The sequence below is a fragment of the Leuresthes tenuis genome, unplaced genomic scaffold (assembly GCF_036924035.1).
Source record: "Leuresthes tenuis unplaced genomic scaffold, fLeuTen1.0.hap1 SCAF_24, whole genome shotgun sequence".
Taxonomy (NCBI): domain Eukaryota; kingdom Metazoa; phylum Chordata; class Actinopteri; order Atheriniformes; family Atherinopsidae; genus Leuresthes; species Leuresthes tenuis.
Genome location: NW_027325378.1, coordinates 9628033 through 9642611, shown reverse-complemented (window position 1 = coordinate 9642611; position 14579 = coordinate 9628033). Strand labels below are relative to the sequence as shown.

The 14579-nt window shown below is 39.4% G+C and overlaps 2 protein-coding genes across 2 annotated transcripts in view; one reads left to right on the top strand and one right to left on the bottom strand.

The window, feature by feature from the left end:
- Window positions 1-14579, bottom strand: part of gimap4 (GTPase IMAP family member 4) — a 222830-nt gene that overhangs the window by 186858 nt on the left and 21393 nt on the right. The window lies entirely within an intron of this gene.
- plxdc2b (plexin domain containing 2b) overlaps window positions 1-14579 on the top strand; it is an 86058-nt gene that overhangs the window by 62946 nt on the left and 8533 nt on the right. Inside the window, exons 8-11 of the mRNA XM_072378810.1 lie at window positions 4500-4595; window positions 4745-4826; window positions 12524-12584; window positions 12734-12884. Coding sequence (XP_072234911.1) covers window positions 4500-4595; window positions 4745-4826; window positions 12524-12584; window positions 12734-12884 — 390 coding nt within the window. The remainder of the gene's footprint in view (window positions 1-4499; window positions 4596-4744; window positions 4827-12523; window positions 12585-12733; window positions 12885-14579) is intronic.

Genomic DNA, 14579 nt, shown 5'->3' with positions numbered 1-14579 from the left:
TAACATCACCCAAAAACATGCATGTTAGGATAATTGGTGACTCTAAATTGACTCTAGGAGTGCGTGTGAATGTGGATGGTTGTTTGTCTGGTTTTTCTCTGTGCGGCCCTGTGCAACCTGTCCAGGGTGTACCCTGCCTCTTGCCCCATGACAGCTGGAATAGGCTCCAGCCTCCCCGTGAACCTGAGTTGGATTAAGAGGATATAGAAAATGAATAGGTGGATGTTGCATCGTCAAAGCTCTGACAGATAACGTTGGCTGCTTTTTATTAGGTCTCCAGACATAAGAAGTAAGAATAAAGAGAAAACTACTACAAGACAGAAGTGCTAATCTTAGCCTAAACTCTGTGAATGTTCTAGTAGTTATCCAGACTTGATGTTTGTTCAATTAAAAAAAGAATCAAATAGAAATTGCACACCGGTTTAACATACCTTTCCAGGCTGTGATTGGTCGAGTATTTGTGGTCACTTTTCAGTTGTCAGTTGGTGTACATTTTGCCACAGATGTTTATGGTTGTTATTATTATAATACTTTACTCCTTTATAGTTAGTGGAAGCAGTTGAGAGGTAGTACCTCGACATCTACGCTCGTTTTCTTCTTTTCCCAAAATTTAGACAAATTTTCCCCAAAAAGGTATCAAGTCTACTCTAATTTGGTTTGCAATGCTTGTGCAGTCAGTGCCCCTGCAGTGGCCTCACACCTAAGGGAGAATGTCTACTAAGAGCCTCCTGCATACCCTTTTTAAGGTTGACGTTTATGCCATTTGGATTCAAGAAATGATTTGCTGCTGTTTTTAACAAGGTTAGTCAAGTGGAGCGACAGTCTAGCTCCATAACACCAGCCAATGCACATGGGCATGTTAAGAAAGCAGATGCAGTTTGGTAATTTTTCAGAGAAGGAGGACGGCATACAGATCATCCCCCTGACATTAAATTTGAATTTAACAAACCAAATCAAACTCTTTCATTATATGAAACAATCAAATGTGCTACAAGCAGCCGTTGTGTGAGTTGTGCCCAGTCAAGCCTCAATTTACCCCAGGTTTCATTTAAAGCTCATCATCTTGATAAAAAAGAGCATTTTGACAGGCTCTAATTATTGGTCTTTTGCATACATTAAGCCATAAACCTGAGAGGGGAAAACACAGGCAGAAAAATCATGACTTCTGCAGGCTACACAACGAAGAACTCCAATAAGTATTTCTGCTGCCAGTTACTTCATAGCAACCATGGCAACCAGAAGACGTTGTTTATGTTGCTGTGGCTTTGCTTCATTCTAAAAGCTCAAATAAAAGGTTTTATACAACCTCCAGGCAGATCACACCCCAGCTCAGCCTATAAAGACAGAGATTAGTTAGAAGATTTGTGGGTGTCCTGTGGCCAGGTTGTTTAATTAATCATATGAAGATCCAGCTTTAATATACTTCACTCATGCCTGATGGTACTTTATCGATCACAATGATTTAGTTTTTAATTGAATTAAAGACCACCTCCACTCTTTTTACGTTTTCTCTTGTGTCCCTGGATGACGATCAAAGCAGGAAGATGCCAAAGCTGGAGCTGTAAATTCTATAGAGTAATTAACGCTCAGTTTAATTATTTAGATTAGTCTCACCGAAAATGCGCATTAACAATAAGAAGCATTATGGTTAACTGCAGATAGAGTGTAATGTCATTAATGAAACAAAGTTGAGTGTGTTTGATTAGAGTGCTACATTTAGTTCTAAGTTTTTTTTAACTGTTTCATCACTTTGCCATTCAGTATGATCAAATTAACAAACAGCAGCAGCCATCTATTTAATTTTAGTTAAGAGCATGTGCATGCATCATATATTTGCACAGTATTTTCAAATTTAATAGGGATACACTTGATTATGCTTGGTTACACATGATTTTTTAAGATTGATATCATTGAACTTTACGTATGCTATTGATGAAACATATATTTGCTGTTAAAGTATCTAAAAACTTACGAGGCAGCGTTAATGTTGCGACTGGGAACAGGATATAATTGATCTGATTTGTAGCTCAACCCCAAGGCTGCACAGTCTGCCCACACATCAGTAGCCTCAGGCTGGGGAACTGACCTTCCTCTGGCCCCCACCGTGTCATTAGGCACCTGATAATCCCTTTGCTTGAAGCAAGAGGAAGTCAGACACCAGGGGAGGAGAAGAGGTAAAGGAAGGGTGGTCTTATTGTCAGGTGGAACTGGGTTGGCTCACATTTGCTGCTTTGATCAGTCGTCTTGTGTGTAATCAAACCAAGCAGGTCTGCAGGGAAGCAATGTCCTATCGCATAAGAAGAATTCTGAAGCCAATGCAGTCAACAATGAGTAAAAATCAATCAAGCAAGTGAAAAAAGGGACTAAAAATAAAAGTTTCAGGGGATTAAAGGGTTTCCCAAGTTTACGTATAGTATGAATCAAAAGTGAATTAACCTTTATACAGCGGTAACTGGAGGAAACGTGGGTAAAATGTGAAGAGTTCTGCCATATAAAACATCAAGGTTCCTTATATTTATTAACTCATTTGGTCTAGTTTCTACTTTTACTTTTCAAGGCCCAACCAGTGTTTATCTCTTTAGAAATATTGCAATGAGCTGTATAGTTGTGTTAATTTTAGTTGTGCAAATGTGCTGTGATTATAATTATGAAAATGTGGGGACTTTGAGAAGCATTAAAGGAACAGTAGGAATTTGAGTACTGGGGTTCCTATTCACATCTTCAGCTTTAAGTCCTCACAAATGATGCACTGATAACATCATAGCATGGAAGTCTACATAAGATAGAGCAGCATAGTGTTGAAATAGTGTTTCAGTTTTATAGCTTTTATAGAGTAATATAGCTTCTCTGCAGCAAAGGTTCTTCATGTGCCCTTTGTTGGGCAAGCTGGCAGGACTGTGAGTTACTATGGTAACAGTGATGCTAGTACTCTTTTTGCAGATGTAGACTTCAAAGATGACCTTGTGAGCAATTGCAATAGCAACCTTCAGGTTTAACTAGAGAGTGTTATTAAAAGATGGACGTGCTGAAAATGAAGCCAATGTGGAAGTGCCCTGAAGTGCAAAAACACCGACAGCTTCACGGTGCTGGCTTCAAAACATCCTCTCCAGTTGTGCAATAGATGTGTTTGAGATGGCAACATATCCGAAGCCTATTATTTTCTGCAGGGAAGTGTCATTGTAGCAGGACACGAGCACAGACTATACTCTAACCCCTATGTTTACATTTCAACCCCTAAACATGTATTTTGTAACATCTGAACATTTCTACTGTTACTAAATTCAACCCTAATCATGTTTTCTAAAGTCCTTACCCTTTTTGTGTAACAATTGACAAACTTAAGCCTTCCTCCACCCCTCCTACCTCCTCATGTGTTTGCGGCCAAATCAACTGTGTCAAAGGTCTACATCATTATGTTGTGAGATGTCCAGTGTCATCATTATGTAGAGATATTGCAAGACATTCAAAAATCTATAAAAATGTTCAAAAAATGTGATGAAACACTTAAACCAACACTTGACCAAATAACAGTAAGATTGTATGCTAAATACAAAGCTACCATTAGCCTAGCTTGCCAGATATGCACCACATAACTCCTGTAAAACCCCAACTTGTTTATGTACTTTTTTTTGCACCAAATGAAATGTTAGCATGTTTCCAGTACTTATGCTACGCTAAGCTAACGGCCTGGTAACTGTACATATTTGCAGCCATTTTAATCTCACTAATCAAATAAGTTTATTTCCTGATATGTCAAACAATTTCTTTAAACCGAAACAGTTTTCACTCGTAGGAACTATTACATCATGGCTGAGACTTTGTTTTCATTACAGTCATGACCATCTTTATTGAATTCAAATCTTGCAGCTCATCAGTCAAGCAAATGTAAGTGCAGCAATGAGCACTGTTACTATTGATGTTTCAGTCAATGTCTGTGATTTATTCTGCAGATTATTAGTTTATTTCCTGGAACACCTGCACAGAAAATTCCATTAATATCCACTTAGGGTTTGAAATGATTACTACAATATTATCTGATCTTTTAAGACATAATGCACTGGATGAAGCTCATCTGGATCTTTTTTCCCTGTATCCTGGTGAGGATACATCACCAGTAAAAGAAACCAACCCATTCCACTCTAGTTAGGATGCAATAAGAGTCAGTGATGTATCTAATCATTCGCTATTCATCTTACCCCGCCTAATGACTTACTGTTACAGATAACTGGGAGGGCAGCCTTTCAACAGGGTCAGATTGATATCAGGTCCCTGGGGAAATTGCTTCCGCCCAATGCCAAGTCGTGGCCTGACATTTTGGGCACAAAGAAAGCAGAGAAGTGCTGTGTCAGCATCCCATATGACCTGATTCTGCCTCCTGCTCTCTTTCCTCTTTCTTCCCTCTTTCTTCAGGGACCACTTGTCCCAGTTTTTATCTCAGTGTGTAAGACATGCAGTGTTGTCTTCACGCTCTTACTCTGTCTTCTTCTTCCAAATTATAGATGTGAGGCGCAGGACGATCTATGAGTACCACCGAGTGGAGCTGACAAAGATAAGGATCACCAATTCGACAGCTCTTGAAATGACACCTTTACCCAGTAAGAGAATTTATTGTACCCTCTTTTGACTCAGTCAGTCGAAGCCTCTGAATGAAATTATTATCAACTGGCACCTAGAGGATTTCTGTGACTCATAGGCTATTGATTGCCTGGATGTTCTGACCTGTTTTGATCTCTGTCATCTGTAGCGTGTCTCCAGTTCACCAGCTGCGCTGCCTGCATCTCCTCACAGATCAACTTCAACTGCAGCTGGTGCCATCGGCTCAACAGGTTGGACTTCTTTGACTTTCTTTTACCCACCCCTCACCATCTTCCCATATTTATTTGTACTGTGGTGCACATATACTGTGCACACACTTTCTGCAAATGTCATTATATCCTTTATGTGATATTTTATATTTTACTGATTATGTGAATTTCAATTGAATAATTAAACTAAATGAACTGATGCAAGATATTGATTAAAATCTTTTTGCTTTGCGATTAGACGACAATGGATCCTGGTGTTGCAGTCAGATGAACAAAAAAAGGGAATAGGGCTAGGGCTAGGGCTAGGGCTAGGGCTAGGGTTAGGGTTAACCCTAACCCAACCCTAACCCTAACCCTAACCCTAAGACCCCTCAGAGTCTAGATTGTGGCAGTGGATAAGCAGAGTTAGGAGGGGGACAGAGACTTCTGTTAAGGCTCCTCCCCAGGCATTAGGAAGAGGTGGAGATGGCTGGATGGATAATGAATGGAAAATTTCAAAAGAAAGGTAGTGGACTGATTGGCTCGTATAGCAGCATGCAAGGAGACCATAGGACCAGAGTTGTGACTATGATTGAGTTGTGACCAGAACTGATAATGAGGTGAGTTTGAAAAAAACGTTAGAGATGATGTGTGGTAGGATGAAAAGCCCAAACATCAGGGAATGTGGATTTCAGGAACACCTCTGACAACTGTTGGCAGTAAACATAGTTCTTTATTGCATTCACACATTCTTTTTGCAAATGACGGACACTCGGCTCTCCAGGCTAAAGAGGAAAGGGGCCATCTGGCACACAGTTCAAAGATGGCATCTGTGGGGGTGTATGAGTTCACATGGCATGGGGAAACTTGAGCATCTTTGAAAGCATAATTGATTTATGAATGATATAGATGGAATTTGAGAAACATATGCTGCCATCAGATAGCATCTTTTTCAGGAAAAGGGCTTGCTTAATTCAGCAAGACAATACAATACCACATTCTGCCACATCCGTCAGCCAATTAAAATATTTGAACTATAAAAGAAAAAATACAACAACAGGGCCCCGAGCATTTGGACTGTAGCTCTAAGTCTTATTATAAGCTTTTAATAAGTCTTTATTTACATTTTGCTTCGTAGAAAAACATACTAATGTTGATAACATGTTGATAAAAACCTAACTATCTGGTCAAGCAGTGCCATAATTATCAGAAATGTGTTTTATGCCAGAACAAAGTTTCCATCAACTCAGGGAAACAAACGGTCGCATTTAGACAAGACGGGAGCTTGGACTTTCTCTCAACTCACACCGGCTCCGTAAGCCTCTGCTCTTATCCCCACTCGTCTCCCTGCTCTTCAAACAAAAGTAAATATTTGAGCTGCTAAAGAAGTGTGGGTGTTCCTCCCCAGAATTTCCTGACAGCTGAAATGTGAGCAGCGGTGGATTTTGTTTTGTTTTGCCTAATAGGAGAGTCTGAGTTAAAAACACAAGAGGGGATTAATTAATTGTACAGAGCAACAAGAGCTTAATCATCCATGTGAGTTAAGAAAGTTGAATGTCAGCAGATGTTTACTGTCTTCTTGGAGGTTGTTGTTAGGCTGTATACAGTCTGGTCCCTGGAGCCACTATCACTTCCCTTTGGTTGTCTCTGGATTTTGAACTCCGTATGCATCAAATATTAATCTGCCACTCTTTCATTTTTGAGTCATCACTTATTATGAGTAATGTGTTTGACTTGAGAAATGTGCAACACTTGTGCTCTGTCTGCTTCAATATGTTATCAGGGCCCTACAAGGGGTTTTTGGATTTGACTTTCCTTCAGCTGTGCATCTTAAATCTTCTTGCCTTTGACAGAGACAAACTAATTTACAGCTCAGAAACATGAAAAAGTGTTTTTTTTTTGCTCAGCAATTTATGGATTCTGTGAAGAGACTCTGTACGCCTGTAGCAGTGGTCTCATTAAGCAGCATTTTAATTAGCTTTCTGACTGTGTTAATGTCTGACTGTTCAGTCTCCCTGCCCTTTGTATCCTTGAGCCACTTGCTTTTGAAAAAGGCAAACCTGCTTTTGGTATGCACTAATTAAAAACTGTGGCGGCGTCTCTGGCTGCAGGGTTAATGAAAGGCGCTGGTATTTTAAGAGAACAACCTTAATGAACTTCTCTCACTGTGAAGTGCTGGGAAGGTAAGAGCTCTGCGCCTTTTTCATGCAAAGTTACAAGTTGAATCAGTTTGCTCTGGCTGATGTGAGCAGCCGCCGGTGAAGCAGGTTAATAAAGCATGACAGGCACTGCAGTGGACCATAGGTGTCACAGCATCTGAATGTTGATGTGTTTGCAGGAAGCACAGGGATTTGTTTACCCAAAAAACACAGTTTGTGTGCCTCACAAATGGCTGATGAGGAGACAAATAGGGAATTTTAATATGTCTTAGTCTCAGAGCAAAATGTTGTCACAAGGATTTTATGTTAAGAGACAGCAAACAGGTTCACCAGCCTTACAGCTTTTACATTTTCTGAGGAATATGTCATCCAGTGTGGCTGAGAAAGCTCAAAACACTGCAACCATAGAAAACTTGTGCAAAATGAAGCACTGCACTACAGATTAAGATAATACTCGTCAATTTGGAAACGTGTGCGTTGCACAAACTTGCAAAGATACGGTCGAGCTGCAAAACCTCACAACAAAAGGCTGAAAATATGAAACGTGCAGCACGTGGCTTAGACAAAAATAGAAGTGTTTCCAGGAAAACACACAAAAAAGGACAAATCTGGCAATGCCACGAAAAGGGAACTTATTTTACATGAAAGACTGCTGTTGAATTACTGTGTAGCTCACGCACACCTTTCAACTGATAATTAAGGTTGATAGGCTGATTATAATCAAAAGTCAGACATTAGGCTTTAAAATTCTGTAATGATATTCTAACCATGTGACTGAAGATGCTAAAACCAACTGAAAAGCATTTATTTTAGCTTATTTTCTCACAAAATAACACATTTGATCCATTAGGTTTTGTGTAGCCAGCGTTACGGCACTCTGATTCCACAAGCAGCAACAGCCTTGCAGTCTTTGGTTGATTGCATGAATTACTGTGAGCTAATTGTGTTAACTGGCTGCACCTGTGCAAATGTGGCTATAAAAGCCTGCCTGGGCAGCCACCACTCTTGCTACTCTGCTTGTATGGTTGAGGTTTTTAAATTTGGTTAAGAAGTGGTATTTTTTTTGTTCTGCTTGCATTTTTTGCATTTGTCCCTTTATTGATTTTAAATGTTTAAAACAGAACAAATGACAGCACAGAGAGACGGTATAGATCAAGCAGAATGACAGCTGACCTTAAGTGAGGTGCAAAAGGTTGAAAAGGAAATCAAAATGAGACTAAATAAATGTTGAGAGTTTAATCATGGTCAGTTTTTAAGGTTTGTTGGCAGTCAAGCCACACTTGACCAGGCTGAGTCACTGATGAGAGATATGTAAAAGATTCCATTTTCAAAACTGTAGAATTCAAAATCCGTTTGAAAAACCTAAACAATGGAGGTTTCTGCTGGTTCAGAATCAACTTCATGTAGCAGCCTACAAGCCATAAATAACTCCAGCAACTCTTCTGTTGTCATCCTGTCTGCTGTTGGCAGCATATTATCAAAAATGATGAAAATGCTTTCTCATTTTACATGACATTCATCTGTTTTCCATTAAGCTGCAGTGCATTGAGCTCTCTCAGCCAGCTAAAATGTGCCCCTCTTATTGTCAAAGAAAAAACAGCTCACCCTTCTACCAAACAGTTGATACTAAGAGGAGCTTTTTAGACAAATGGCACCCTGTGATGAATTTGCTCCAACTTCTGTGTAACAGTTACATGAGTAATCAGATTGAGTGTGTTCTATATTATGTGAAACACACAATATTACTACAGTATTTGTCCTTGGCTTTAGTCATGCGTTCAGTAAGTTGGTGGGTTTAATCGAAGTGGTAGACAGGCAGATGTAGACATTTAGATATCGGTAGCTTATCAGCTACAATCAATCCAGATGTTTGCTCCCGAAATGACAGCTGTCAGAATCACCTCTCTGCATGCTTTTATGACAAAACCGGAGCTTAGTTGATTTTAGTCCGCAGCAGGGAATCTTATTTTGAAAATGTCACTATTTTCTTGATGCCCTGTCCTTTATGCTACAGTAGATTCACACTGACATCCTCTCTCAGTGGATAGAAAAATTGTGTTGGAAATAATCTTGTTTCATTTTTGAATGCCTTAAAGCATGTCTGAATCACTTTACAAAATGAAGTGAGCTTTGTAACTTGAATGACGTACTTAAGGAGGATGAGACCTGCCATAAATAAAATCCTCATACGAATAAGACCTGGCCCTCTTTACAGAAATGAGTTTCAGTACATTCTAGATCATATCTGATTAAAGCCATTATTGCAAAGATGAGGATGGCCACAGTGATCTGACTTTTTGGTTTGTAATCTGTTTTTTTAAGCCTTGAGTTTGTCTTTTAGAGGATACCATTTTGGGTCAAATTTGAAATGGAAAGGATGGAAACCAACTCCAGTGGGTCATGGTTATGTTTATACACCTGTCAGTCAAAGCAGCCCCAACCCTAATGACTTTGAAAAGGAACAAAAACATTAGATGATTCATGACCTGGACTGCCATTCTATAATAACAATCCTCAAAGGTGTTACTGATACTGGCGTTAAATGATATATGAACTATGAGTTAATGTTTCTAACAAGCGTGGTGTCATCTTCCACTCAATGGTGTGGTGGTTAGCACAGTCACCTCACAGCGAGAGTCTCAGCTGGAGCCTTTCTATGTGGAGTTTGCATGTCCTCCCTGTGCATGCGTGTTTCTTACCTGGTACTCCGGCTTCCTCCTACCGTCCAAAAACATGCAAGGTTAATTGGTTCTTCTAAATTGACCACAGGAGTGTGAACCTGCCAGCCCGCCTGCAACCCTGAATTGGATGTTGTGGCTATAGAAAATGGATGGGTGTGGCCCCATCCTTTTCTGGTGCAGAGAATGACATCATGAGGTTGGTTGACTTAAAAAAAAAATTAAATGTACTGACAGATAATGTTGATGGGAGGACACCGAACAGTTATTCAGTTGATGGTTAAGTTGAATGAATTTGAATTTAAAATCCCCAAAATAAAAAGCAATCTATGTAGTAATGTCTGTATGTTTAAGAAACAGTTGCATTGAAAAGAAACTGCAAAGTTCCTACTATTCTATGAATATTTTTCCACTTAAAAAGACAAATGGGAATCGATTTGAGTCTCTTCATCAAAGAAGAAAACTTGATAGATTTTGGTGGTGTTGGCGCATCTCCAGCACATTTTAAAGTCTGTTAAATACTCTTAATGTGCCATAACTTCATCCTGCTCTGATATGTATGCATTAGAGAGAGCAGTTAACAGTGAAGCAAATTAGACATACAATTCCTCTGGCTGAAATACAAGCAGGAAGGAGTTTATCTGATTAAAAGTCTAAACGTTGTAACTATAACATCTGAGTTAATGCACTAGAGGCCTTTTCACCATACAAAGAATGACAGTATGTCTTCCATCAATAAGTGAGACTGAAATAACAACTAAAATAACTCGATCTAGCCATCTTGCTGTGACTGTTTTGAAAACCTGAGCAGAAACATTCTCCCTCACGGACTCATTTATATTCAAATGAGGCTTCACGGCCCTTTTCTAATTAACGACATTGAGGCTCATTGCGTTAGATGGCAACTGGCTGAGATGATGCTACTGAGAAGGAACAAAACACAAGTTCCCCTCAAGGATAAGTTAGACCAGACCTGCTTGGTTGCAATGTGCCTCACTCTACTTTCTTCTCTACTCTCTTGGGGGGGGCAGACAAGGAAAAGAAGGGGATTAAGCGGAGGAATCTGTCTCGCCTGATTGAGCAGATGGAGTGGGGGGTGGTGTTAAAGAAATGGGATGATTTGAGAGGTAGAAAGATGAAAATGGACTTCTTCACACTGAGCCATTACCACAACAATATGCTTACTAGACGATATGGGCCTGTTGGAGACTTTTCTGGACTCTCATGAACAATGTGTTCATGTGCTGTGAGTCTGTCTTTTTGTGTGGATATTCCTACACTTCAGAAGGCTTTTTACTCTCTCTTAATTTGACTTAGTTTGACAAAACACAGTGTGAGTGAGTTTGCTGCTTTGCATGCTCACTTTGCCTTCCAGACAGGAAACCGTGTGCCAAGACAAACAGAATAATGGCAAGTTATACGTTTGATCTGTTTACTGCAGAGAGGCTGACTAACCTCTGCCTCAATCTTAGACCGTGACCCACAGTTGACTCAGCAACACCGTTGTCCCAAGTCCACATGACCCCTTGAAATCTCCTCTCAAATGAACTTGAGTAAAACTACATGTTGTACAAAACCGCTCCTTCTTTAAGATCTTTAAATCTGAACCTCAGAGGGTGGCAGGGAGTGGGAGGTGCAGATGTTTGCTTCCCAGAATGATTCAGACTAGACAGGCCTGAAGTATTGAGTATTGCTCAACAAATTTGTTCAAGAGACACTGAGTTTTCTACATTTTCTTTAGAGAGACTGAGGAAATGAGTGGGGAAATGACAGAACCTAAATAAGAAACCGAATGAAAACGAGCATCAAAACAACACGGAACATAACAATTACCTAATGTTTGATCATCTTTGTTGCTTAGACCTCTGCCAGTACTTGGTCTTGGACTCAATTTATGTGAAACCACTATCTGTGAAATCCACCTCACTGACTGTCTGACCTTGCCAATAAATCCAGTTTTGGGGTTTTGCTCTGAGCAGTCCACGATCCTTGCATTTGAGTCTTTTCTCTCACAATTTCCAGAATCTGAGATAATCTCTGTTTGGTGAGATGTATAATAAAGGCCTTCTTGTTGTGAAACTATCTTTCGGAAACAGCGTCTTCAGTTTGAGTCTGAGAATGGAGATGAAGGATGCAAGTAATTCCCCTTCTCTCTCTTTTTCAATTGCATCTGACTCACTCTCTAAAGTAATAAGAAATAATTTTGTATTAATTACAAATGCGTGACGATTAAGGCAGTTTAATAAAATATATAAATTTACTAGCAAACGATAGAGACCATAAGTCAGGCCTCTGCTGTTAAACATCAATGTATTGGTGACATGACTGTAGAAACAAGCAATGTCTTTAATCAGTTGGCTGTTGAGCGAGTTTCATCCATTATGTCTCAATAACTGAACTGAGAAAAGTCACGTATTCATTTGAGGGACAGGACAACAATTTCGGTCATTTCAACTCCTTTGAGGGAAAGATGCTTGCTCACTCCATTCAAATGTGAAAAATTTGCTGCTTTTCCCGCTCATGAATTAAGAGTTAAACATATATGGTTTTACTGTTGGCCAGACAAACAAGATATTTAAGTAATCTGTGTAGATGATACAAATGATACTTAATAAATTAGCTTGCACTAAAAGCAGTATTTATTTAAGTCCTATCACCTGCTGTTGGATGGTCTGGTGTGACATTTTTTGTACTGATATTCATAATCCTGTAAAGATTACACTTTATGACTTTGGTGATCATCTGACTTTTCCTTTATCACCTCCATGAAGTTGTATTTTTGGTGTTCATCTCTTAGCAACAACTGAAGAACAAATTGCACTTTTTATTACCTCAGAAGTCACTAAAATGGCAGTAAGTGTGATTTGCTCTCTTGACTGACATTAGTTTCCTTTGCCCTCAGATGCTCCAGTGGCTTTGACCGCCATCGCCAGGACTGGGTAGATAACAACTGCCCGGATGAGGTGAGCATTCCTGAAAATGACTTTACCTTATCTTACCTAATCTTGCTTGCTAATGGTAAAATACTTATATGTATGTGTGTTTGCCCACATGCACTATTTCTTCTCTCAACACTTCACAAAGAAGCATGACATCATTTTTCTTCTTTCAGACCAAGGACAAGATGTGTGACATTGTCGACATTACGCACCCATATCCCTTTACCACCATCACTGCCAAAACAACATCAAGGAATAAAGAGTCCACTGCAGGCAGAAATACACCCTCCACCTCCCACCTTCCCACCAGCGTCCCCACCGAAGGTAAAGTAGTAAATAGACCTGGGTTAAAACTGTGTTGGTGCCCAGAGCTTTCCTTCAACTGGTGATGGATGCTCCGTGCGGGAAAGAAGTTAAATGAGTTGCATTCGCTGGAGGGCTTCCTTATTAGTATTTATGTGTTTCCTCTTTTATAACAAGACAGTTGTCTCGTTTGGAGGGTACATAAATATGCACCGTGGCGCTCTTAAGCTGAAAAAAATAATTCCAGTTGGCAGGCAGTGGCAGGAGGTGCAGCAGCTGTGTTTGTGCCATCTTTTAAACAAAGCAGACTGAATTAGGGCAAATCTCACTAGTTCAAAACAGATGCAACCTCAAAAAAATGTGATCAGCTTTAATTCTTTCTGAAGAATGGACTTTTCATTTTATTTCTTCCTTGTAATGTAACATTTCACAGGAAAAAGCTGACTTTTTATGTGACTTTGCGTCGTGCGGAAGTTTGCAACCGTGAAATCCAAAAATTTTTAATAATTTCACGCAAAATGTCTCACTGGCTTGATACATCAGCCTTGACCTCAAAAACACGACAGTTAAAACTTGTTTTACATGTTTTCTCATACAATATTTATGCTTGACTCTATTGATAGTTTTTCTTCATAAAAAAAAATCACCAAAAATCTCACACACTCTAATCCGGCCGATACATACATGGATTGTTTAATCTAATGACTCCTTTCTTCAAATTGTGTGCAAACAACAAAAATCAAGGTCGTGTTCTTATGCTTTTTACTGTAATGTATGCAGCACAAGATTCATTGGACCCCAGCAGGAGACCATCCCTAAACATGCTGCAGCAATATCTCAGAGTTATCGAATGCAAATCCTCTTTAAAAGAAAACAGCTGACACCACTCTTTTGCTGGTGAAAGGGAAACTGTCAAGGTGTCCTCCGAAGTTTATTTACTTCAGTTTCTGTATGTATAGAAATGTCAGAGTTGTAGTTTTTCTGTTAGTTTTCACTCGCCCTCCCATGGCCTTTTGATATATTTATTTAAGTGAAAACAGGCTGTTTATGTCAAATGGCTCCAGATGTGGTTGTCTTGAATCAAAATTGCTGGAAGGGCCCACTTACCCTTTGTTTTTTTTTTGTTTGTTTTTTTTCTGTGCTTTTTCACTTGTATAAGACAGATAGGCTATACAAAGACCTAATGAACCACATTTTTCAGACATCCACTGTTATCAGTGTGATGAGCAAATGAACATCTTTCCAGGTACGTGACACCCCCATGGTAAGGGGAGTTTACCCTAAAGAACAAGTCCTATTTTCAGCTGTGTATTTTTAGTGTATCTGAAAGGATTTGTGAATGTTGCTCTTGGGGGGAAAAAAAACTTTTTTCTTTGAGATGGCTTTTGAGATCATGTGCTTGTTTATGGCCTAATGTTGAATAATAACACTGGTATATTCTGCCTTCAACATCCTGTGTGTGGCTCCATCCACTGAAGCCCATTTAGCAAATCCAAAAAGAATCTATAGTTTTTAGCAAACATTAGACACTACAGCTTTAAACAACTGTCAAAAAGCGCTCTTAGTTTGGAGAATCAAAATATTTCCTTTGAGGCAAGCAAAGCTAAGAGCTACTCAGAGGGTGGCCATTAGATGTTCTGAAACAGCTCAAACTGAACTATGTTCAATAACACAGTATTAAACACAAACATAACATGAATGAGTATAAAAATATCT